General features: G+C 42.0%; 1 protein-coding gene across 1 annotated transcript; it reads right to left on the reverse strand.

Annotated features, from left to right (window-relative positions):
• Positions 1-1,118: 1,118 nt before the first annotated feature.
• On the reverse strand, positions 1,119-27,270 carry HTR3A (5-hydroxytryptamine receptor 3A). Its single transcript, XM_083162005.1, has 8 exons — positions 27,033-27,270; positions 21,008-21,052; positions 16,177-16,286; positions 13,606-13,775; positions 7,297-7,454; positions 4,988-5,198; positions 2,639-2,869; positions 1,119-1,982 (listed from the first exon to the last, which is right to left on the reverse strand). The coding sequence occupies exons 1-8, from the start codon at positions 27,126-27,128 to the stop codon at positions 1,699-1,701; spliced, it is 1,305 nt and encodes a 434-aa protein (XP_083018131.1). The 5' UTR covers positions 27,129-27,270; the 3' UTR covers positions 1,119-1,698.

Genomic DNA, 27,270 nt, shown 5'->3' on the forward strand with positions numbered 1-27,270 from the left:
TTACCACAACACACTTAGTAACTACTATGACGTTTATTGAAGTAGCCGCTTGAACAGTGCCTGAAGAAACACTAAAAGGACATTTGCTATATATAAAAGCACTACTCATAATATGCAGTCACAGTTTTAGAAAAGGACATTTGCCCATATAAAGTGAAGGTAGACAGACCTAGGGTTATGAAGCAGAATCTATTTTTACACAGAAGTAATTTTATCCTCCTAGACACAGAAGAGAGCCGCTGATATAGTGACAGAAGGCATTTTGCATTAGCTAAAAAGAGTACATACATTTATTTTAATTTATCTTACATATGGTCAGAGTGTTATGCGGCGTACGCATGGGGCAATATGAGGGCTATTTCTAAGCCATCTGACTAGATCACTTAGAATTGAAGCATGGATAGTTCTATGTGTATACCTCCGGCATAGGCAATGACTAAATTTGTACTGCATGCAGTATGTCTAGTCATCGCTGGTGTTCTCTCACCAAAGAACACCGGCCATGATAGGTCGCTCAGCAGACATTGCTGGTGCATTGCTGAGCGACCTGTGCGTAACTGCATCACTAAGCACAGATGCTCAGTCGCCCCGTGTGTATGGGGCTTCAGAACAAACAAACTTATATGAATCATCTGAAGGCCTTTTAGTACTGCAAACATCAGTTAAATGATTTATCTGTATACTAGTTATACGTTCAGCATTGTATTTATCGGGAGGGGGGGCGGTACTTAGCAACTTGGGCACCATCTCAACAGAACCTGATTATATTATATCACAAAAATATTTAATGCAATTGTATTGTTGATTTATGCCCTTTTTATTCAAGTAAACAGAAAGGACTTATTAGTTGTATCTGCTATCAGTGTCAGACTGGGGCCTGAAGGGTCCAACAGGGAATGCAGTAGCAGGGGCCCACCAACCATAGGTGCCAATTCTGTGGGTGCTTAAGGGCCCAAGCACCACAATAAATTATAAGGACCCACTGGCCTGCAACCTCCCAAGGCCCACTGCCAGGCCATATTTACTTGCTGATTTGCGTCCATTGCACCCACACCACCGACCCTGCTGCCTGGGATATGCAAGGCAGTATACCAGGAGTAGTGTATTGCTCAGCAGTGTTGCCCCGTGTGTGTGCCCCTTCCCTTCACCCAGCAATTGGTGCATGCACACTCGCGCATACAAGACGATGCCTTACACCATCATAAAGTTGCTGCTCTGGTGAGTAATAACTGCTGGGCAGAGTGCAGTGTGTGTGCTGCCTAATGTGTGTTATTTTTGTATACACACTGCCCTTTTAGTGTAGTATGTGTGCTTACAGTGGTCAGTATTATTCACTGTTATGTGTTGTGTATACAGTGTGCAGTATTAGCTATTGGTTATTGTGTGTTCATTGTGATTCAGGACCGTTCAGGTCAGCATATTGCAGGGCCACACCCCCTCCCCAAATGACATGCCCCTTTTTATGAGGCCACACCTCCTTGAGCACCCTCCAGCAGAAACATAAATCGGCACCCCTGCCACAACCATTAGAGAAATATGCCTAGAACAGCTCTCATTAAAAAAAGGAGGGGTCATGGGTGAGCCAGTTTTTATTGGCAGGAGAGCTAATCTTGGTTTTGTCTATTCTGTGTAAACCATATAAATAATTAGTATAATATATGCTAAACATGTATCTAGTGTCCGTTCTTCTAGGACGGGTCAAGCGATCTGCCAGTAGGACCACATGGTTGCCAAGGTAACAGTGTAAGCCAATACTGCTACCAGATAAACACGGAAGAGTAAGACATCTAGGACATATCCAATCTGCAACCACTCCTTGGCTATATCACGATATTCATCTCTTTTCTCTAGATACTGCCGAATCGATGCAATCTCATGGAGGATGCTGTCCACCACTACTGAGCTTTCTTTTGTAGGTAGAATTACTCCCATGGATTTTTCATAGTCTTTAACATTTTCTGAATTATAATGAGCCAATTTATCTACAAGAGAAAAACATAACAAAATATAATTCATTTTAGAACTTTGTAAATGGGTGTAGTAGGGGGACTGTCTCTGGCCACGCTGCTGGGTCTCTGCAGCCTTAACCTGACCAAGTTACCAGATCCCAGAACACCGGTATAATGAAATTGAAAGAAGCCAGGCCCAATGTATGTTCAGTTACAGCAACAGTACTGCGCATGCGCGAAGGCTAGGCTTCTATGGGCTGCATCAGTTGCAGCCGGCTAGGATTGCGCTATTAGGCAGGCAGTGGTTATCCTACAGAAAGCCAGCTCTCTGCTTATTGCAGTCCAGACTGGCAGTCCTGGAGGAAGGAAACACCTCTCAATGGGACTGGCCGTCATGTGGGTGACTGGTAAGGAGGACTTCCAATAGGAAGTCACTGCCAGTCACAGTGAAGCCAGTGTAGTCTAGGAATGCATCTGTTGTCATTGACACTGAGTGGGGTGGTGAAGAAAAGGAAGTGTATTTGTGACTCTGATCAACTTAGAAATGTAAGTGCATATCATACATGCTACGTATCACTATTATTTATATTATTACCTTATGTATTAATTTATTCTGATTTACCCTCTTGTCATTTATTGTACAGTAAATTCCAATTTTAAACAAATTAATGAAATTAAGATAATCTTACCAGTGCTGTTGTTCTCCATTTGTTGGGAAATGTCAGTACTGTGGATACGAGATGTACTAAATTTCTTCTTGTCCCGGATGCACAGTAAAACTGTAATTTTCTCCAAGACCAGCCTCTTCACCCATTCAGGAACATGAGGTTGGAGATCTTGTTTGTGCACTAGTCGGACGATGAGTATAGTCTCTGTCAGACTGATCACTAACAGTGCCATACAAACTACAAAATACACACCTGATATAAAAAAGTACAATAACAGAGAATTAGAATGAAAAGTAAACATAAATGTTAACAAATCAGTTATTATTTTCAAAGGCTTCTGTATGTGTGTCTCTAAGTACGTAGCACACATCATGGGAAGACTAATATAGTGATAAACTGGAGATTTATTCCTACAGTGATCTGAAGGTTGGAAGCTATTCAATTACCTTTTAGATAATTTATACAGCTTCTTTTTATTGCAGGTTAAAACATAATAATATGTAATGTGGATCACACATTGAATAATAATAATACCAATAATAATAATAATAATTTGAAAACATTACTTAAATTGTAGTAAAATATATCCATTGTTAACATGCACATTTGTTATAACATTTCCTGATACTGAATTCGATATAACACATGTAATATAAATCAGAAAGTAAAAATGTCGCTGTCCAGTGCTGAAATATTGAGCATGTTAAGAGTCAAAAGGCATAATTCCAAGTTGGATACAATGCTGATATTCACGCAAATGGTTAATGTTTTTCAACTGTGCACAAGTCAAAGTCATGAAAAGTTGCACAGTGCATATGTAAATTGGTGTGTGCGCACAAAGTGGCAATATCAATTAAATGGATGGACTTATAAATGTATTGTGAATGTAATGGGCATTCATGCATGGAGCCTGGGAGTTGGCTCTTCAGATGGTTGAAGATGGTATGACCTATGGGCATTTAAAGGGAGTGTTGCAGGCATGTCACGGAATTGGTAGTGGGTTCAGATTACGATCGTTTATATTAGAGATCTACATCTAGCATTGTGCAACAGGTTGTCGGGTCTAAAGATACACCAAGCTATATTTGAAAGATGCTGAAAATGAGAGTCTCAGCCCTTGCACATTCGGACACATGGCTGTACACTAGGGAAATGCTTGTGAAGGCATTTGCATTAAGTCACACATGCATGATTAGAAAAAGATGCAGATACTGTAGAGATGCTACAGCATCCAGCTCAGACGCAGACCCAATGTGTTGTTCTCTACTACGTGTGCCTGCATGGCCCATGTTGGAGCTTTCTGGATTCCCTGTGTCCAATTGGAGCACCTCTTAGTTTAGCACAAATGTTGCCATCCAACATTTTTCAGATTATCACTTTTTATTAAACACCAATCACCAGATATATAACTGTTCTTGTTCATGCAAGGTAAACATACCCCTCAATCTGTATACTTTGCTTTTTTTAAACTAAGTTTGTACATTGATGATATCTACCATTTGTAAAGAGAACTGAATAACTCTGTCATCTCACTTTTAAAATGCGTAGGTTCTTTTTGCCCTTGTCTGAATTTTTTTTCATTAATTAATTTTTCCCATTGTTTATAGATAAAACACTACCATTTTTGACAATACATTATATGGTATGTCATTGACAGGTAATATTGCACTATATTGATTAGTTATAAATAAGAGATGTGTCACTTTCATCTACCAATATATAACGTAGTTATTTTATTTAACTGACATTAATGGATACAAACTCTCCCCCAAATTATGATAATGGAATTCTTACAATTTTTTTAGTTTGGGGGTTAGAGGGGTTCAGTTTAAGAACAAAAAACAATGTTCTTCATTAATGACTGCGATACTTATTTTTTTAATAAAGAAAAAAAAACATTTGTCAGTCTAATTATCTATCATATCAAGATAAGATATTGGTATTCTGCTGTAACTACTTAACATTTATATTTGCTTAAATAATACATTTTTTCTTTGCTCCTAATGTTCTCTCCTTCATTGCATCTGTTTTCCCTTTATTACCTTACAGACATTGATGTATCTGTTCACATCATTAATTTTTATGGCGCTTCAACATCTCAATAATATTCAGACATCATTTTACTATTTGATTGTTCTGTACTGATATAGTTTTTAGCTGTAAAAAAATAGCGACAGCCCTAAAAAAGTAATTAGACTCAGGGACACAATGGACCATGCTACCTCAAGGAGAGAAGCCAGGGGATATAGTAGAAGTTCTAAAATATCTCACATGGAAAAACAATTTCACGTAAGGATTCTTCATCAAACAACAAAGTACTAGAGATAATTTCAGATGACAGCACGGAAAATCGCAGATACACTCAGTTACCTATTAGTGGGGTTCCAATAGCTGTGGCTGGTAATGTGTCGGACACAATAATGAGGAAGACAGAGTAGCCTAGGAGAAGGGTGATCTTGAAGGAGACTCGTTCTCCACTGTCAGGAGGCAGGTAGAACCCAATTATGTCCATCACCATCAGGAACATGCTGGGGAGAAGTAGATTTACAGCATAGAACAAGGGTCGTCTCTTTATAACCACCTGTCAGGTAACAAGAGAAATCTGTTAGTGCCCATAAGAAAATAGACATCATCAATATGGCAAGTGTACTGTTAGTATTTGGTGTAATAGAAGCCTGGCCAACCTGATGCTCTCCAACCGAAGAATGGAGGGCGCAATTAGGTATGGTAAAAAATATCACTTTTAATAAGAATCACATACATACATTTCAGTTTAGAATAATCAGCATTGCTAGAAAGTAATCAGTGCCTCTCAGTGTCCAGAGTCTCAGAGTCTCCGGTGCGGCTTCTCACTCCGGAGTGAGAAGCCGCATCTGAGACTCTGGATGCTGAGAGTGTAAGGGAGGCCATTAGATTACTCAAAACTGAAATGTATGTATGTGATGCTTATTAATATTTCTTCTATGTAATATTGGTCCGTGGTTGGACCTTCCTGGAAGTGGCTGCATAAAAGTATGGAGGATTACAAGCACAAAGACTTTTATGAACTATACTTAATTGGACTGTCTTGCACACCAGTGGCATTTACTATATATATATATATATATATATATATATATATATATATATATATATATATATATATATATATATATATATATATACACAGGTTGGGGGATCCGCACTCCAATCCAGGGGAAATCAGCAGGGGGGTGCTCCTTAAGGAATCTCAATTCCAGATATATACACAAGTTCCAATGCAAGTCATTAGAGAGGGCACTCACCACTAGTTGCACACGAACAAATTTATTGTAGTTAATCGACTGGAGTCAGCATATTATGTCGACGTTTCGACCCCGGAGGGCCTTTTTCAAGACAGAGATCAGCACAAAGATGCGTCACCAATACTTGACTCTCTTTGGTGACGCATCTTTGTGCTGATCTCTGTCTTGAAAAAGGCCCTCCGGGGTCGAAACGTCGACATAATATGCTGACTCCAGTCGATTAACTACAATAAATTTGTTCGTGTGCAACTAGTGGTGAGTGCCCTCTCTAATGACTTGCATTGGAACTTGTGTATATATATATATATATATATACATGGGGTGTATCGGGTGGCACTCTCAGTCCTTCCTTAACATTTTGCAGTCCAAATTTGCAACAAAGGCTGATTCCACCCACTAGTCCTACAGAGGAATCCTGGGCCTTGGTGAAATCGGTCTTCATTGCATGTATAAAAAAAAGACACCCCAACACAGGCCTGACATCCTTGACAAAGAGCACGCCTTAGAAACGCGTTTGTTGCAAGAAGCCAGGAATGCCAATACAACAGTCGGAAACACGCTACCCGAACTTCTAGTCTTAGCCGGACAGAGGATGAAGCGGCTGGGAGACGGAGATGCAAGCAGCAAACATCGACTGCGATACATGGATGGCACTCACGGACGTGAGGTCTTGTAGGGAAAGTGCAGGTCGCTGTCTCATAGTGCGTGATCCCCAGCTCCACACACTGCCCCTTCCCCACCAACACAACTATTCAAAAGAGAGTTGTAAACATTATCAATGTCTTATTTATTTTAGCCCATACAGTACATGTTTTTTTTTCCTAACAGGCAAGCACAGTCATTATCTTTAGGTATACCATTTTATTAGTCTCATTAGCGCTCCCATTTTATTATTTAAAGAGTCCATTACAATATGGTGATGCTTAAAAAAAAAGCGCAGTTGCACATAACAAATTTTCTACCCATTCACACTGCCCGGGAACCCAGGACCAACCTGGGTAAAACTCTATGGATTGTAAGCTTGTGAGCAGGGCCCTCCTACCTCTATGTCGGTTTGTTTCTACCCAGTATGTTTAATCACTGTTGTTTCCAATTGTAAAGCACAATGGAATATGCTGCACTTTCCAGGTCACCGCATCGTTTCGAACCGGCAACAACCCGGGTCGGACTCGGGTAATTTGAAGTGTGCGAAATGGGTGTTACTCAATCATTTCAAATAAGTGTATGTTATAGATAATCACTACAGAGTTTTAAAATATATAAAAAAATAGCGTATACTGCATCAATATATTAGTTGTTAGATTTCCATGAGTTCCAGAAATATATGTGAACACCGAAAAGCTTATTGTAGTTGAAACGTTAAAGCAGAGATAAGACATAATTCACAGAACTCACGTGAAATTTCATTTCAGCAAAGCTGTCTTCATTTTCAACAAACATCCTATACTGGGACAAGACATAGAGCAACTCCCACTCTCCCTTGTTCATAAATAGGCTCTTGTCTTCCTTTACTTCTTCTGGTGTCCTCCATAAGGAAACATTGATGTCCTGAACTAGACCAGACAGATCAATGTTATAATGTGTTCTCTACCAATTAAACACACTGAAGAAACATACAGTATTTCACTTTGACTACATGGAGAATACTTGGATTATTGCAGCCCTCCAGCTGGTCCTAATTCTTCATTCTAGAATCAAGGTAATTATCTGCTGATCGGTGGCTTGCTGAGCATCCTGGGATTTGAAGTTCAGCAGCAGTTAAAGGTTAACATGTAAATCCTCATGATGTTATTTGCTTTCAGGTTCCGTATCTATGTCGTACATTAAACAACATCCTATAAGGTTGTTTTCACAAATGGATTATACTCATACAATTTATACCCCTTTCACACTGCACTTGGTAAATGGTATATTGTTGTTTTTTTCCCATTTCTAAATGGTTAAGGCTGCAGTGGGAAAGTGCCATTTACCGGTTAAAGATAACAGGTATTTCAACACGTTTAAAAAGCAGAGTCCTACACGTTTCTGAGCCGTTTTTTATGCAGTGAGAATGGCTCTGAAACGGTATTTAGTAAAAACAACAGATTACAGACCTGTGATAGGCTGTCCCCTGCATTCTGCCTTGAAACGTGTTCAGGGGATTAAACGGGTTGACTGATGTGAATGGTACTTAAACGGTATTTAAAACGGTAATCTACTGCAATGTGAAGGCTCATACCCGTTTTAACTACCGTTTAAAAATACCGGTTCTTTAAACGTTTTGGCAGTGTGAAAGCGGTATTAGTATATCAAAATATCAAATGTTTTTTTACCCTGTTGAGAAAATAAATGAAAACCCTATTTTTATTTTGAATCATGAAATATCATTCTCAACAGCAAACATTAATATTTCAATGGGATTGTTACTTAAGTATCTGCAAATTGGCTTAGGAAAATACTAAAATTCAGAAAAATTAGTGTTTATCATCCATTTTATGAGATCATTATTTATCAGAGCTAGACATCAAAATTAGACCAGGCAATGTGGAGATTTGTCAAAGTATTGAAAGAGATAACATACAGTACCAACCAATGAGCTCCTGTCATTTTTCAAGCATGGCCTGTAAAATGACAGTTAGATTATGGTTGGTTGGTTCTTTAACTCTCTCCAATTCATCCTTTTCCAAGCTTTGATAAATCACTAAAGATGATCATCTGTCAGGAAATGAATATAATTGGGTTCTTAAAAAGCCTAATCGCAAATAAGTGCTCAGGTGTTGTGTGTGATGGGGGAGGGGGGGGGGCAATGCAGCTTTACAGGAATGCATCGCTCTTCAGCACCCATACATGGAAAAAGAGGTTGTTGTGGATCACTGCCCCTTTAAATGGAGTTGAGTTGGGATTGCCAGTAAAAGGGAAGCTGCACAGCTTCCTTGAGATAGAATCCAGTACTTTGCCAGTTGAAGGGAGAGGGTGGGGATATCCACAATTTAAATAGTCTATAAGATTAATATACAGATGGAGCCATCCTCATCTAGCCATCTCTGGATAGTGATGGTGAGCCATGGCTATCCTATTGTTCTCAGCAGCAATACAATACATAGAACAATACAGTAGGGGATTAGCAGAGTAAACCTAATGCTCACTTAATCCTATTAAAGGGCTAGATGAGGATGGCTCCATCTGTATGTCTGTAGCAGTTTTGCTGTTTGACAATGTGGAATACATTTTAAATGGGGGCAAGGGTTTAGAATTTTCTATTTAGAAATAAAACGTACTGTAGGTATTAAAGTTGGTTCTTTATCCTACGCATAGATAAAAGCTTCCCATTCATAAATCATTCATCACTCAATCATCAACTTGCCAATTTTCGGTAACACATCACTTTGTATATTTACAGATAATTTTGACAAAAGATGATATTTGTCTCTGACAAATAACAATGGCCCTTATTCTAATCGGATCGGTACGGCCCGCGTGCGGCCGTACCGCCGATGTTTTTACTCTGCACATGCGCAGAGGTGAATCTGCGCATGTGCAGCCCCCTTCGCCGCAGACGTATTTCGTCCGCCGCAAAGGGGGCGTATAGGGGCGTGAGAGGCATCATGCCCTCATTTCCCTATGTGTACGCCCCGCGTTTCATGGGCGTTCCCATGCAAACGCGGGGCGTACGCATGCTAATGAGGGCATGACGCAACTCATGGGGGCGGAAAGCTGACGTCGCCGGATGTCAGCTTTCAGCCCCCATACAAGCTACCACACGGACGATTGTCCGTGTGGTCTCAGCTTGCGGGAGCTGCCGCGGCGTGCGGACCTGCCTTCGATGGTCGACGACCATCGAATGCAGGGGGCAGCTCCCACCATGGTGGAGGCGTAGCCTCCACCATTTTTATGCGGATCGCCAGCCGTCCGTGTACGGACGGCCGTGGCGATCCGTAGGGTGGGCGGGGATTCGTCTGGTGCGGTCGGAGCCGCATATGCGGCTCGACCGCACCAACCAGAATAAGGGCCAATATCTCAGAATGGTCACTGTCATTAGAAAATTGTTATAATGATATTTGGTCCCAGTACAGTTTAAATAACATAAGGTACTTGTTTCCTAGCACGGCCACAATCTTGTGGATCGTGTACCTTTAAGTTAAGGTACACGATCCACACGATGGACCCGATTTCCTTTGAAATCAGGTCCATTTTGCCGGCTAAGGCACAATATCGGGGGCATCGCGTCGGTCGGGACCATTAACATTGGTCCCGACGCGACCGACGCGATGCCCCCGATTTTTCCATAGGCTTCAATGTTAAAAAATATTTTAACATTGAAATCGTGAGAAAATGTGAAAAATGTGAAATGGGCCAATATGACCCATTTCACATTATAGATGTCCCCGTCGTCACCCCACGATAGACGCCAACCCGAAGCGTGGCGAGCGCAGCGAGCCCGCGAGGGGCGGCGGTGCGCGTCCTCCGACCTTTTCATTCCCCTACTATCCACGTCGGCGTGGAGTTGAGAATAGAATAGTGTGGGGAGTGCAGCGAGCCACCGAGCCCGAAGCGTGGCGAGCGCAGCGAGGGGACGCGTATAACTTCACAGGTATACGCGTCCCCTCGCGGGGCTTGCTGCGCTCGCCACGCTTCGGGCTCGGTGGCTCGCTGCGCTCGCCACACTATTCTATTCTCAACTCCACACCGACGTGGATAGTAGGGGAATGAAAAGGTCGGAGGACGCGCACCGCCGCCCCTCGCGGGCTCGCTGCGCTCGCCACGCTTCGGGTTGGCGTCTATCGTGGGGTGGGGTTTACGCCGTTAAATTTGGGGGGGTTGGGAATATTTTACATTGAATCCAATGTAAAATCGGGTCCCAGGGACCCGATTTACATTTCATTCAATCAAAAAATCGGGTCGGTCGGGTCGGTCGCGTCGATCGCATCGCATGCGACCAAATCGCATGCGATGCGATCGACGCGATTTTTCCGACAGGACCACCCCGATGTAAATCGGTGTGGCCGTGCTAGGAAACAAGTACCTAACATAATATATTTTAAAAAGCTTATTTGGAAAATATGTCCAATAAATGTATGCTAAATAAAAATGACAGAAAATCATGGCGTCTTCTACAGGCCACGTTGTGGATTCACCAAAATTAAAACAGATGTAACATAGCCCCTGTTACTGTAATCCTTCTGATTAGTAGAGCAGTTCATTTGGGCATGATGTTATTTATACCCCTTTCACATCGCACTTTTAAAACGGTAAATTGCCGTTTTTTTCCCTTTTTAAAACGTTTAAGCCTGCACTGTGAATGCACCACAGCCGATTTACCGTTTAAAGTTAACTGGCATTTCGAACCGTGTAAAAAGCAGAGTCCTACACGGTTCCTTGCCGTTTTTTGTGCAATGTGAATGTGTACAATGCTATGCATTCACAGTGCAGGCTTAAACGTTTTAAAAAGGGAAAAAAAACGGCAATTTACCGTTTTAAAAGTGCGATGTGAAAGGGGTATAAACCGGTATTTAAAACGGTAATCTGCGGCAATGTTAAGGCTCTGACCCGTTTTAATTACCGTTTTAAATACCGGTTTTTAAAACGTGTCGGCGATGTGAAAGTGGTATTAGTGGAAAATTCTTTAAACCTGATATGTATTTTATTTGTATAAATTGTTGCACTTTTGTCATAGTTGTGTCAAAGCTTAAATCTAAATTACAATTACATGCAAAAGCAGACAGTATTTACCCTGCACAGAATAAAAATGTATTTGCTTCACTTGCAACATGGGTTATTCTAGATACAAAGGGACAAATGTAAAAGGGTGAGAGTTTCAGAAAGTGAGAGATTTTGGGAGAGTTTTCCCATTTTTTTTGCAGTGTAATTGATTGCTGCTTAAAATAAAAATGGGTAAACTCTCTCAAAATCTCCCACTTTCTGAAACTCTCGCCCTATTACATTTGGCCCAAAGGGTGAGATTTAATAGGATGAGAGATTCAGAAAGTGAGAGATTTGGTAAGAAGTCTCCAGTTTTTTTAAAGCGGCAATCATTTACACTGCAAAACCAGTTTGATTTTGAAGAGTAAATGCAGTGGCATTACTATAGCACTGCAGCCCCCGCAGTCACGGGGGGGCGCTGTGCATATGGGGGCGCCAGGGGGGCTGTGGTGCTATAGTAATCCCCCCGCCCCCCATCCCCCGCATGCTTACCTGTCCGCGCGTCCCGGCTCCCCTCCTGGCTTCAAACAATGCTATGGAGACGGACCATGATAAAATGGCCGCCCCATAAAGCAGACTGTTCTCTGAAACTGTCTGCGGTATGGGGGCGGCCATTTTATTGTGATCCGTCTGCATAGAATTTATTGAAGCCAGGAGGGGAGCCGGGACGCGCGGACAGGTAAGCATGCGGCAATGGGGGGAGGGGGCACGGGGGGCAGGCACGGGGGGGGGGGGGGCGGCCGGGCGGGGAGGGGGGGCGCCCCCCCATTAACGGCGGGGGGGGGGCGCCCCAAACAAAGCTACGTCGCTGAGTAAATGATTGCCACTTTAAAAAAAACTGGAGATTTCTTACCAAATCTCTCACTTTCTGAATCTTTCATCCTATTAAATCTCACCCAAAGTTTCTTGTATTTCTTTTGCTAGGCTTCAAAATCAGAATCAGACCCTTTGTTCAAAAAAGTAAAGTAAACTATCCTAACCTGCACATATTGGATTCAAGGCAGTGGTTCTCAAACTGTGTGCCCAGGCACCATGAGGTGCCTCGGGATACCTGCAAGGGTGCCTCAGGTTGGGGGTCCACCACCAAAACAAATTCTTTATGCTCAAAGTGATAGGCAAAGCCAGTGCTGGTGGCTGCCAATCATAAATTGTATGGGCAATTACAGGGGTGTAACTGGATATTCGTAGGCCCCATAGTTTTTAAGGGCCCTCTATTTAGCAACTGATGGTGATGCATGTATATAAAACATATTACTAATGCTGTGTACACACAGGGTAATATGATTGCTGGGGATATATTGCTAGCAATATATCCCCAGCAATCATATTGGTCAGTGTCTCCTTTTCATCAGCAATGAAAAGGAGACACTGCTACGGGGCGGAGGGGGAGCGCAGCAGCAGCAGACGCTGCTGCTGTCACTTTGATGGGAGGAGGGAGGGAGCAGCGGCACGGGGCTGGGGAGATCAATGCTGATCTCCCCGGCGCTGACCTCCCCGCACAGTGATCGCCGGGGAAAGCCGCTGGTCGCAGGAGCATGCTCCTGCGACCAGCGACCATTGGGCAGTGCACACGGGAGCGCGCAGCTGGCGATTTATTGCCAGCTGCGCTCCAAATCACTGGCAATATGGTCGATCAGCGACCATAGTCCCAGCGATTTCACATGAAATTGCACCCGTGTGTACTCACCTTTAGACAGTAAAGAGGGGCCCCCTTCAGCTCTGGGTCCCATAGCAGCTGCACCCCTTGCACCCATGGTAGTTACGCCCTTGGCCAGTTAGAACCACAGTTATGTTCCCCACCACATTACTGAACAGTTAAGCACAATTTATTTTATTTTTTATTTATCCATAAGAAACTTTTTGACTAGGGGTGCCTTGAACAAATGCTGATATTCTAGGGTGCCCTGGTCAAGAAAGTTTGGGAACCACTGATTTAAGATATAGGTCCATGAATGTAATACTGATATGTGATTTCTATCTTAATAACAGACTGAAGCCTGCTCTTGTTACATATAGAAAACATACTTGTGTGAAGCCAACTGGTAAAGGTCAAAGAGCAATTCTGGAGGTCAAAAGGGAAGTTGTATATATTGAGGCTGCAGGCCGTCACCACTTGGATTGGCTTGTAGTTCTGTACCCTGCCTTCATAGTTGACATAGACGTAAGGGATATCTGGGGACTTTCCAACATCAACACTGAGAAAACACAAATGCATCTAGGTAATCAATATTACTGAAAAGAAGAACACAAATTATTACAAGAAGTGCTTTAAAAAAAAAAAAAAAAAAACATTTGAAACAAAGAATTGAAAATCTAGCTTCTAGTTTATGGAGTAACTTCTGAAGCACTTTGAGTCCTATTGGGAGAAAAGTGCTATATAAATATCATTATTATTATTATTATGAATTCTGAGGTGAGATCCCATATTTTCAATGATCCCTACAATCACATGCTGATGGACAATATACAACATATAGACACCACTGAAAATCCAAACACTGACAACATCAAAATACCAACAAGTAAAACACAATTAGGAAGAAAACACAGACAGAGCCACAATACCGACAAAATAATTACACAAATTTACTGAATACCTCACAATGCCAACGCACTCAATATCCTGACAACCAACTTGTGTATAAAACTTTTCAAAACCGGCTTGTTCATACTCTACCATACCAGTGGGCACAGATGGAGAATATAATAGGGTGCACAGCGAGGCATGGTGCTCGAACCATGGCGAGTGCAGCGGTACACTTATACGGTGTCCACGTTGAGGGACGTAGGAATATCATTGGTTGTTATTCAGACCTAAAAGGGGGCCTGTCGGAGATGTGAGTGTTGGTGATGTGATTGTCGGTGTTTTAAATCAGTGCACATTTTTAGGATCATAGCTGTGTCGGTATTTTACCATGTTCAGCATTATGTTGATATGTAATATGTTCATGTTGATATATTGACTGTTGATATTTCAATAGTTGTTATTATACATGTGCCAGGATATTGACCATAGGTATTTACAACATGCTGGTATAACAGCGTTGGTTAAGTAATTGTCGGTTGTAGGTAAATCCTACTGATCCCCTCTCAGTGACACAATCCCAGGGATGGCACACCTTGCTGAGGTATTAATATACTGCACCAGACACTGATATCATAGATAAAGTGGCGTAACTATAGCTCCGCAGCCCCCGCAGTGGTGGGGAGGCGCAGAGAAAGTGTGGGTGCGGGGGGTCTGCGGGGCTATAGTTACCCGCTGCTGTCTCTGCCGGTACCTGCCTGCGCTGGCTCCGGTCCTGCTGCTATAATGAAAACTGACACTTAGAAAATGGCTGCCCCCATACTGCAGACAAAAAACTGTCTGCAGTATGGGGGCAGCCATTTTCTAAGAGTCACATTTCATTATAGCAGTAGGAGCCGGGGCGCCGGGAGACAGGGGAGTCAGGGGACCGTGACCGCAGATGCGGCCGGGCAGAAGGTACGGGAAGGGGTGGGGGGGGAGTGGGGGCGCCCAAAAATTTACGGCGGGGGGGCGCAAAATCGGTAGTTACGCCACTGAGCAAACGGCATCCCCGAAGATTACTAATCTAGAGTTTAAAGTTAAACATGATTTGTTAGGTATCCAAGTGTCCCTTAATATCCTCGAAATGACTATTATATCATGCCTTTTACAAGAAATATACAGTCTCATTACATATGCTCTCACCTAATCACCTCCTCCCACTCCCGTGTCCAAGACTTCTCTCACGCTGCCCCCTGCACTGGAACAACCTCCCGCCACCCATCAGGCTTTCTGATTCCCTTACCTCCTTAAAGCGCTCCCTCAAAACCCACTTCTTCCGACTAGCCTATCCCTCCTCCTCCTAACCTCTTTCGCTTCTTTTATCCTGCCTACCCTACCCCTCTATCCGTTCCCATCCATTCCTACTTATCCTATTGTTTTTCGTTCGTCCACCCACCTCCTTTTTAGTATGTTAACTCTTATGAGTAGGGTCCTCCTTCCTCACGTACTCACCCTACCTCTTTACCTCACCAGTGCTCCTGCCCTGTTCTTCCCTTCCTCTACTTCATCTTCAGTCTCCTCGACAATTTCGACACCTACTTCAGAACTGATGCTGATTTTAGTTCTACCAGCTATACCCCTATTTATGCTGTATTTTATCAATACACCCTGTACGTTACCTTGTAATTTGTTTTTTGTTTGCTATGTACGGCGCTGCGGACACTTTGTGGCACCTTATAAATAAACTAACTACTACTACTACTTATGCTGTCCAAGTCTTAAAAACATGCTGCCAACTGCAGTATGGTAGTTTGGAGAGCATGCCAACATTTGGAATACCAAGTAAGTCTTCTTCTCAAATTGCATTTACTTTCTGATACTCCAGCTAGTTTCTTGAATATGGATAAAGTACTTTTTTCCAGTAAATAACATGCATAAGAAAAGTAATATGTGATGGTCACCATGATTCAGTTGAAGTCAGGAAATTAGTAATCTCACAACACTACCCATTCTAAAATTAAAACTGCATTTGAAGTTAAATGATATTTTGTTATGCAATGTGGGAGAAATACAGCCATGCTTTTACCTACAATTCATTGATCAGAATATCAGGAACCCAGATCTTCTCAGTTGGGATCGAAATTTGGGACACATTTTCATATTCCTTAGGATCCCAGGTGAGAAACTCATCCACCCAAAACTAATAAGAACATAAGTGAGATCATCAAATTTACAGTATACAATGCTTACATAAAACATGAGAAATCAATACGCGAAAAAGCCAACAGTAGCTCAATTTGTGCAATAAAACTAAAAAGGTATTTGCTGTAACATTTAGTCATACAGTAGGTTTTTCTATTTTTTTTAAGCATTCAAAAAATTCCCTCACCCCATCATGTCAAGGCCCTCCACTTTGTACATTAATGCAATTTGACAAATATAGCTGTAGCTACTATTCATTGGGTTATTAATTGGTAAAATCTAGGAAAATTGCCAACATAGGGGTATATTCAATCACTGTCGAAACTGCCGTCTTGCCGAAAAGATGGCAGTTTTGGACATGAATAGATTGGAAGGAGTTCCAACCTATTCAGTGCTTGCTGGTTTTTTTTCAGCAGATAGAAATGTTCTGACCTGCCAAAAACCAAGTGGAATGACGGAATAGCCTCTAATCAAGCTGCTTTTGATGGAAACAGGTTTTGACTGTGTTTCCATCAATCTCAATCCGACATAAAAAGATGCCGGATTGAGGCATTGAGGATGGCACCGGGTGAGTAGCAAAACTTATAAGGCACTTTCCTTCTGTCCGCTACCGTCCACACCCTCCCGCCACCGCCCGCAACCTCCCGCCCCTCTTGTACCCACTCACCAACTTCTGTACCCTCATGTCGCCGGGCCGGGTGAGAGCAGCTCACCTGGCCCCGTCCAGGCTCCGTACCGGCTCCCGCTGCCTCCCGCATTAACATTGACATCAGAAAAATGTTAAAAACTCACGTCAAGTTTTTCATGTGTTAACCGTTTTTCGTTGTGATTTTTTTCCCGTGTGTCATAATCATGAAATTGACCTTTTGGCCTATTGACTGTGGACCTAGACATCGTAGGATCTATGATCCATATCTGAAAGCCATAGGTGGGTTGGTACAATTTAAGTACTGCACCGGTTTGAAAAGTGCATTTTGTGTGAAACTGCTTCATACGTGCTCAGATGGCAGACGCGCAAAGAACTGTATGTGCGTAATGTTGGCCAGAGATAGTAAGAGCATGTTCACGAGAGAACACATGCCTGACAAGGATACATATGCAATATACCTAAGAATGTGTATTATTAGAAGGTAGATGATGAAGATGAATACTGGATGATGATGATGATGATGATAATGATGATGAGGAGGTTTTCAGTACAAGTGGAACGCTTGTGATTGGCTGTTTGCAAATGCAATACTGATGCTACAGGAATAAGGACTTTCTAAGTTGCTTTTAGGTACTATGCTTTCACGTGATATTTTTACCATTTTTTTTTTTTTTATTGTGCTAATAAGGTAAAAAATTGTTTCTGCCAAGAGTCTTTTGTAGTGTTATTTATGCCTGTAACAAATGCTTGTCAATAATTTGTCACAAATCAACTGTAGTCATCTCCCCTCTATTTATCTACATTACAGCATTTTATATCACTATTATACCAAATTTACCTACTTGCTGGTACAGCTCTTCTAATATATATAGCTGTCCCTGTGATGCATAGAGTTCTGGGTATTGGACCTACTGTAGCACCTCAAAAGTGCAGCCATCTGCTAGGGGCATACACAAGTTGCAGGTCCCACAGATGGATCCTTTGGGTTCCTCTCCAGAGGATTTTGTGAAAAGAAGCCGACAGGCCGGTACCCCAATGATAGGTCAACAGTGTTTACATTGACAGTCAGAAGCACAAGGTCAACATTGAAAAAAGGTCAATAATCACTAGGTTGACATTGTCAAAAGGTCGACACAAGCAATAGATCGACACATGAAAGGGTCAACATGAGTTCTTCGTGATTTTCTTTCTTTCTTTGGACTTTTTCATGCTTTATGATCCACCTGGACTACGATTGGGAATGGTAAAGTGTGCCGAGTGCACAAACCATGCAAAGTTACGAAGGGTTCGATGTCTACATTGACACAAAAAACAGTGACAAACTTATGTCATCCTTTCATTTGTCAACCTTTTTCATGTCCATTTTTTGTTAATGTTGACCTGTTACACATTGGCCTTTTGTCCATGTCGACATTGTGCCTGTTGACCTTTCATTATTAACCTATTAACCTAGATACCCTATGATTCACACCCAACAGGTGTCAATAGCCACTGCCATCTATTGATGGCCGTGACTAGCAGGAACAAGCTCCAGCAAATTATGTTTTCTGGAGTTTGATGCACGAAGACACAAAGCAGCCCCATCGCAGCATGCCAAAGTGATGGAACATCGTAACAGTAATGTCAGCGCCAATGTCTATGCACACCAAAATAGAGCGGCACTTAGATGTCGGGTGCCATCTAGTGGCCGGTGGTGCACGGAACACTCATCCCCCCAGCAATACCATTTGATTTTATAGGATATCTTACAGGGAGCCATAATTAATGTGGTAATTACATGTTATCTTTTGATAGACCCTGTTCATTATATATTATATAGTAAATGCAAACTACTGATACCAAAATACATTTGGTTGTAAGACTAGAAAGAAAAGTAAACTATACAACAGAGACTATTGGAAATGTATGTATGATATATTTTTGGGAAATGGTTGTTAGGTTGATCAAACTAAGGTCGACATACATTGAGTTGACCACTGTAGGTCGACATGCCTTAGATAGACAGACAAAAGGTCAACATGGCTAAGGTCGACAGTGTCATAAGGTCAACATCAGAAAGGGCATCAGTATTTAGGGTGACATGGGTTTTTCAATTTTTTCAAGCCAACATGTACCGACAGGCAGAATTTCATGCCCTACCATCCACTAGGGTGCGGAGAAAGAACAGAATAGTGTGCCGAGTGTAGCGAGGCACCATGGCCAAAACTACGCTTGAAGGGTACATGGTGCACCAATACGGTATCCATGTCGACTAAAAAAAATATGAGAAAAAGTCCATGTCAACCTTTTGACTATCGACCTTCCCAATGTTGACCTTATTCATGTGTCAACCTCATGACCCTCTCGACCTAAGCCATGTTGATCTTTTGTTTGTGTCAACCTAATGCCTGTCAACCTTCAGGCCAACCTATGTCAGCCTAATGCTGGGTACACACCAGGACGACTAGGGCCCGATCCCCACAATCTAGATCCAATTCCGACCAATTGGATGTAGATTGTGTGGTGATTGGGCCCTTTTCTGACCTGGTGTGGACCGATACCGATCCGATGCGCAGTCCCGCGGGTCGATCGGTCGTTATTGAGATCCTACCTGCTGCAGGTAGGATCTCAATGACGACCATACAGCCGGGTGCGGGTCGCCATCGGATCGGACCCGCTCACGGTGCACATCGTGAGCGGGTCGTGCCCCCCCGCGTCACCGTGAGCGGGTCGGATGAGACACTGACGACCCGCTCACGATGTGCATCGTGAGTGGGTCGTCCTGGTGTGTACCCTACATTATTTTCATCAGCCTAATGATCCATACCCATATGTTTTGGGAGATGGCTGAACCATGGTTTTGCTGATTGGTCCAACAATGGCTGCATTGACATCTGGTTAATCCCAGCCAGATTTATTAGAATCAGAGATAATCTGGAGCACAAAGAAGCAATAATTTTGCATAATTGTATCTAGAATTGCATTGGAATTATAACAGTAGTATCTACAGTAGTGTATTGAAGCTACACTAGCACCTTTTCCCAAGGTCTTCAGCACAAATGTGAAATATTTAAATGTCTTGAAAAAATAAATAAGTAGATAAATAAATAACTAGACAGACACCAAAAATGAATAAATAACTAATGCCCCTTTCCCACTGCAGCTAAAAAACAGTAAATTGCTGATTTTCAGTGCAATTTACCATTTAAGGCTGCAGTGGGAAAGTGCCAGAGTTGAAATACAGTTTAAAGCTAAATGGTATTTCAACCCGTTTTTAAAGCAGAGCCCTACACGTTAAAATAACGTTTAAGAGGCAGTGGGAATGCCTCTTAAACGTTATTTAGCCTCCAGGCAGTCCCAGTGCCTGATGAGACCTAGTAGTTCTCACTTTGTGCATGTGTAATGAGTGGCTCATTATTATGCACGTGCACTCATTACATATGCGCAAAGTGAGAACTACTAGGTCTCATCAGGCACTGAGACTGCCTGTACCCTGCATGGACCCCCGCTTCCTCCCCACTGCCCTGCATCCCCGTGCAGGTAAGTACAAGGGGAGGGGAGGTGGGGGCACAGGGCAGGTACGGGGGTTAGGCACTCTTCACACTTGGGGGGGGGGGGGAGGGATTAGGTACTTTTTACACTGGGGGGGGGGGGTTAGGCACTCTACATTTTACACGGTTCACTGCAATGGGAATGGTACTTAAATGGTATTTAAAATGGTAATCTGCTGCAGTGGGAATGCTAATACCGTTTTAAATACCATTTAAGATTACCAGTACTTTAAACTGGTCTGCAGTGGGAAAGCAGCATAAACTGAACAAAAAAATACAATAAATAGACTATTTAAAGCAGGCATGTCCAAAGTGTGGCCCTCCAGCTGTTGTGAAACTACACATCCCAGCATGTCTTGCCATAGTTTTAGCATTCCCTAATAGCAAAACAGTGGCAAGGCATGATGAGACTTGTAGTTTCACAACAGCTGGAGGGCCATAGTTTGGACATGCCTGATTTAAAGCATTTATTTCACTAAACATATTACATTATATTTAGTACATGATACAGTTTCTTGAAGAACAATTGAATTATTTTACCTGTCTGTACCATATATACGTTGTGAGCACTTGGTTCTTCTCATCCTAGGTAGAAAATGAATACACAATATATTTGTACAATAGGAATTTGGTATATATAGTAACCTCTATGATGAAAACAACACAAATTGCATATTACAGTATAACTTGTATGATTACTTGCAGTAAAGTGCACTATTGCTATTATATTTATAGACAAGAGGACAAAGAGAAAGAATGTGCACAGAATTTCTGCAGAGGTGGGTCTATGACTCATTTGTTAGTCCCGCCTCTACAGACTCGTTTCAGTCATCCTGCCAAACTCCAAGATGAATATGAACCTGATATTCCTGTCAACGTCTATGTTTTCTATTTGAGCATTGTAAAAATACTCTATTATGTTGCTGCAGTATTTTTATTTTATTTGATTACACCTAAGGCCTGAGTAGACCTATTTTAATATTGTGAACATCTGTCCGGTATGGGTGACATCTTAATGCACAAGAGCAGTTTATTAAAACAGCTGGCTTACGCTCATTTTTATTTTCAGCGGTTTTACAAATGACACATTTACTAAACTCACTGAAAAACTTCTAGAAATATGACAATTTATAATGATAAACTACCATATTAGAAAAAATTGTCTCAATCTTTCAATAGCAATGGATAGAAATTACCAGGAGTATCAAGCAGTGGCTATGAAAACCACTTGGTTTTGGCAAAAGGTTTAAAGCCAGGCTCCAAAATGGCTGAATAATATAAATCTGGCAGATTAGAAGTGAAACACCTCATTGATGGACTGAAAATGCCACCAAATTCATCCTTTATTAATTTTGGTCTTTGGACACCTCACAAATGTGCAACTATTGTACTTCCACTGTAGTACGCTTGGTGCGTGTATGGTAAATCATGGGGAAGTTGCTTTTGAAAGTTTCAGCATGCCTTCAGGGAAAATTCAGCAATGTTAGCAAACACTGAACTCAGCACATGTTAAATATTTCTAAAATACATAAACTTAGCACTTGGACATAAATTAGAATATATAATCCAAATGATGGTTGTGTCCCAGTACTCTGCTCTCCACTGTTTAGCTATGTTCCTATGGATATTTATAACCAAATATTTTTTTTTGCCACCTCAACATTCAGCTAATGACATTGACATCACAAGTTTTGGTTCTCTTTACCTAGAAGGGCGCCCACGATTTTGATCGTGGGCATCGTTAGTAAAAAAAATTGGGTTGGTCGCATCGCATGCGACCAAAAAATCGCATGCGATGCGACCGACGCGATGCCCGCGATTTCCCATAGGGAACAATGTTAAATGTCCCAATTGACCCGATTTTGCTGTTCAATGTCACAATTGTTCCGATTTTTCCATAGGAAACAATGTTAAATGGCCCACAGAGGCCAAATAGCCACTCTGAAGTGTGAAATGGCCCCCACAATTGTTAACGCCACCCCACGATCAACGTCAACCCGAAGCGTGGCGAGCGCAGCGAGGCCGCGAGGGGCGGCGGTACGCGTCCTACGACCTTTTCATACCCCCACTATCCACGTCGGCGTGGAGTTGAGAATAGAAAGTGTGGCGAGCGTAGCGAGCCACCGAGCCCGAAGCGTGGCGAGCGGACAGCTGTGAAGCCCGCGAGGGGACGCAGATACCTGTGAAGGTATCCGCGTCCCCTTGCGGGGCTCGCTGCGCTCGCCACGCTTCGGGCTCGGTGGCTCGCTGCGCTCGCCACACTTTCTATTCTCAACTCCACGCCGACGTGGATAGTGGGGGTATGAAAAGGTCGTAGGACGCGTACCGCTGCGCTCGCCACGCTTCTGGTTGACGTTGATCGTGGGGTGGCGTTAACAATTGTGGGGGCCATTTCACAATTCAGGGTGGCTATTTGGCCTCTGTGGCCCATTTAACATTGTTTCCTATGGAAAAATCGGGTCAATTGAGACATTGAACAGAAAAATCGGGTCAATTGGGACATTTAACATTGTTCCCAATGGGAAATCGTGGGCATCGCGTCGGTCGCATCGCACCCGATTTTTTAGTGCATTCAATGCCCGCGATGGCTGCGATGGGCGCCCTTCTAGGTAAAGAGTACCCAAGTTTTTCTTTGGTCAATTTTTTTTTCTTTCTAGTAAAACAATAAAAATAATAAATCTGCCTGCCGAAAAAAAAATGGAATGAACAAGTCTCTAGGAGATTGCAAAACAAAATAAATCAATTCCCAGACTTATAATAACCAGACAGGCAACCACGAGCAAAATCGTGCACTACGTAACTAGTTACTGTACAAACATGACAATCACAGAAAAGCTATGAGCTATGTGCCATGAAGTCCACAACCAAGTACGCGCAAATGCAGGATGAATTGCCATTCTGATTTTCTAAAGAAAACAGAAGAAAGCGCTTGGATTGTAGAAAAAATTGGAGCCAGTCTTAGTAGTTTAGAAATTTAAAAAATAAAAACATTTATAGATACAGTAACAAATTTTAAATAACAGTATTAATATAATTGAATAATCAATTTCATAGGTACCGGCCAATATGAGACACATATAAAAATAAACCTAAAAAAATGTAAACTAAAAAATCTCCTATATTTCGGGAGAATTTTTTTTATTTAAGAACAATCAGATATAGTAGGTCTACTGTTGCAAACCTTAATTTGTTAGAAGGTAAGTCCTTTGTTAGTAATGGTAGTATACAGGCATCCAATGGTATTAGTATTGTAAGCAGTCTGGAACAATCAGTTCAATATTAACTACCAATCCTCCGGTTAGTATTTGTAATTAACTGGATATTTTACCAATGATGTTAATTGTAGAAAGAATATTAAATTGGAACTTATATTTACTAAACCTCTGCTTGCTGGCTGAGTGGCATGTAAGGAGGTGCATTTAGCATCAGTAGTCACGGATCATGTTGATATTTATATACAATATCCGGTACTTGTTTCCTAGAACGGCCACAATCGTGAGTGATCGTGGCTCTTAATTAAGGGACACGATCCTCACGATGTGGCCGATTTTTTACAATTTTTTCACTTTGATTGACAGAAATCGGGTCAATCGGTCGGTCGCGACCAATTAAAATCGGCCGCGATGCGACCGACCGATTGACCCGATTTTTCCATAGACTTCAATGTTAAAAAATCTTTTAACATTGAAATCGGTCGGTCTTGTGCCATTATAATGGCACAAGATGAGATGGACTTGATTAAGTCCATCTCACATAGGGAAAAATGATAAAAAAGGTGAAATGGGCCAATATGACCCATTTCACATTTTTTATGTGCCCGCCATGACCCCACGATAGACGTGAACCCGAAGCGTGGCGAGCGCAGCGAGCCCGCGAGGGGCGGCGGTGCGCGTCCTCCGACCTTTTCATTCCCCTACTATCCACTAGGGCGTGGAGTGAGAATATAATAGTGTGGCGAGCGCAGCGAGCCACCGAGCCCGAAGCGTGGCGAGCGCAGCGAGCCCCGCGAGGGGACGCGTATACCTGTGAAGTGAGACGCGTCCCCTCGCGGGGCTCGCTGCGCTCGCCACGCTTCGGGCTCGGTGGCTCGCTGCGCTCGCCACACTATTATATTCTCACTCCACGCCCTAGTGGATAGTAGGGGAATGAAAAGGTCGGAGGACGCGCACCGCCGCCCCTCGCGGGCTCGCTGCGCTCGCCACGCTTCGGGTTCACGTCTATCGTGGGGTCTAGCACACTTATTAACATTTGGGGGGGCAATTTAAACAAATCTGGTGTAAAAAAAAAAAAAATCGGGTGAAAAATCGGCAGATCGGATCGGTCGCATCGTATGCGACCAAATCGCATGCGATGCGACCGATCCGATTTTTTATCTTACGACCACAACGATCTAAATCGTTGTGGCCGTTCTAGGAAACAAGTACCCAATATCCAAAAATGATGGCACTCAGAGGCAAGAATAGAGGAAAAAATTGGACAATGTGTATTCGCATAAGGTCAAGCTTTCAAGGTGAAACCCCCTTCATCAGGACACAATCCTACAGCTGTAGGATTGTGTCCTGGTGAAGGGGGTTACACCCCGAAAGCTCGACCTTATGTGAATATGCATTGTCCAATTTATTCATCTATTCTTGCCTCCTGAGTGCCATCATTTTTGGATATTGTATATAAATATCTATATAAGTATATAAATTATATAAATATCAACATAATCCGTCTTCCATCAAACTCCTCCTCCCCCTAGCAGCATGTCACAGCAGGATGTCCTTCCGGCTGCAGGGGGGAGGAGGAGGTGCCGGGGACAGCCGCTGAGCCGGGGGTGTGACAAAGACCACATCATAGGTATCGCGGGGGCATCCGTCACCACTTTGCGATGCTATGCACATATGTTAATACATATGCTCTAGCATCGCTGGGGCGGCAATGTATTTTAATTTATCCCACCCTGCGTATGCTATTATCTTTGGGCACTGGGGCCATTGAAAACTTTATTAGAGTGCCGGCAGTCTTGGGCACTTAAGTAGACTCAATTAGATGTGATTTCCATTGTGGCAAGATTGGGTCACCATGGTGTTGATTCGAGGTGCCACAGGCAACGTTTCCACACCTTTACAATGTCAAATCTTCTGTCTAATTAAAATGACCTCTTGAAACCGGGCTGGTTGCAACTCCTCCACTTTATATTTCTACATGGCTTGATACATCTGCCTATAAAGCTGCGAAGAAGTGTTCATTTAGATGCTTGAAGTTTAACAAGAACTGTCGGAACTCAGTGGTTATCAGCGTAAGGGACACCAGCACTGGTGCATATGGAATCACCGCTGCTACTAATCAAATGAATGACAGCATTTGCTAAAGTATTGAGTGATAAGATGCATAACCTGAAGAATGGTTAAATTTTTATTTTTTATAGTGACAGAACGGTAACATTACAGCGCTTCTTATTTGCTTTAAAATACTACTTACCCATTTAACAATTTTTGAATGTAAAAATATCTCACTTACCTACTTTGGGTAAAAAACTAAATTTAAAATAATTTAATTTAAATTTAATTTAATGTGAGAAAAATGTAAAAAAAAATGTGTGCTCCTCCACAGTTAACAGTGTAGTATGGTTGTTTTAAGAAAAAGTAATTAAACTTGGGAGTCAAAAATCTTACCAATTTTTGCCTTATAATTACACCAAATTCTTCAATTTTCTGTTTAAATCAATTCACCAAAATCTACTGCGTGTGTATAACATGGTAACTAATTTTTAATTCTAAACTGCCATACACTATATAGTAAGGGCAAAGGACCACCTGTGGTCTTGCCCTATGAGATTCTCTCTGACAATTCCACACAGAAGTTTGCAATATAAAACCGGTCTAGGTCACATGTTCGAATACCCAGCAAGGGTAAGTACTGTATCGAATGAATCTGTTCTGTTACTGTATTTGTAAGGTGATGGTTTAATACTTAAAATGCCCTTATTCATGGAATTTTTCATCCTGCCATCACATATATGTTCAATAATCTTTGGGAATGAAGATATTTTTCACAAGTAACAGTATTAGTGCAGATTTACAATATGTGTTGTTCAAATGAAGGTTTCCAAATTTAACCTTTATTCAAGAAGCACATAGTAATCCTAAAACCCAATTTACAATAATGAGTAATTCTGTATATTACAAATGTTAACAAACTTATACGAAAATATTTCAAGTAAGTGTTAATTAGGGGTTATCGTGCACAATGGGTTGCTTGCTGGCTGTTAATCTAAATGAATGTTACTAGTAGAAGTATTGCAGAATAAAATGCAAACGGCATTTCTCAATGCCTTTCATGCTATGTGACTTTAGCTGCCTATTTAGATTAGATTATATTAGACGGAACTGCTAAAATTACCCTCTAAAGCATTTTCATTGATCCGTCAAAGTAAACATAAATTGTACAAATAAAACACAAAGATAAATAACATGTCCAACAAGCTGTTCAGGGCACTGCATGACCCAAAATGTGTCTTTGAATAGTATAACTTTATTTATACATGTTTCATGCACTGTAGTTTTAATGCTGTACTCACCACTCCTAATATTGCATACACCATAACATCTATAAACACGGTAGTGGTCTGCCTCCAGTTATACACCGGTCGTACACCCTTTCTGTATCCAGCCATCAGTTTGTCTGAGAGACGCAGCAGGGCTGGCTTGGAGGAGTTATCATGAGCTTTGAGACATTAACAAACAGAACATTCAAACATCTATATTAAGAATCTCTATACTTTCCTATTAGTGACCAAGTTCACGGCTATACACAAA

This window comes from Crinia signifera, chromosome 19, assembly GCF_055691185.1.
Source record: "Crinia signifera chromosome 19, ASM5569118v1, whole genome shotgun sequence".
In the NCBI taxonomy this organism is placed as follows: Eukaryota; Metazoa; Chordata; class Amphibia; order Anura; family Myobatrachidae; genus Crinia; species Crinia signifera.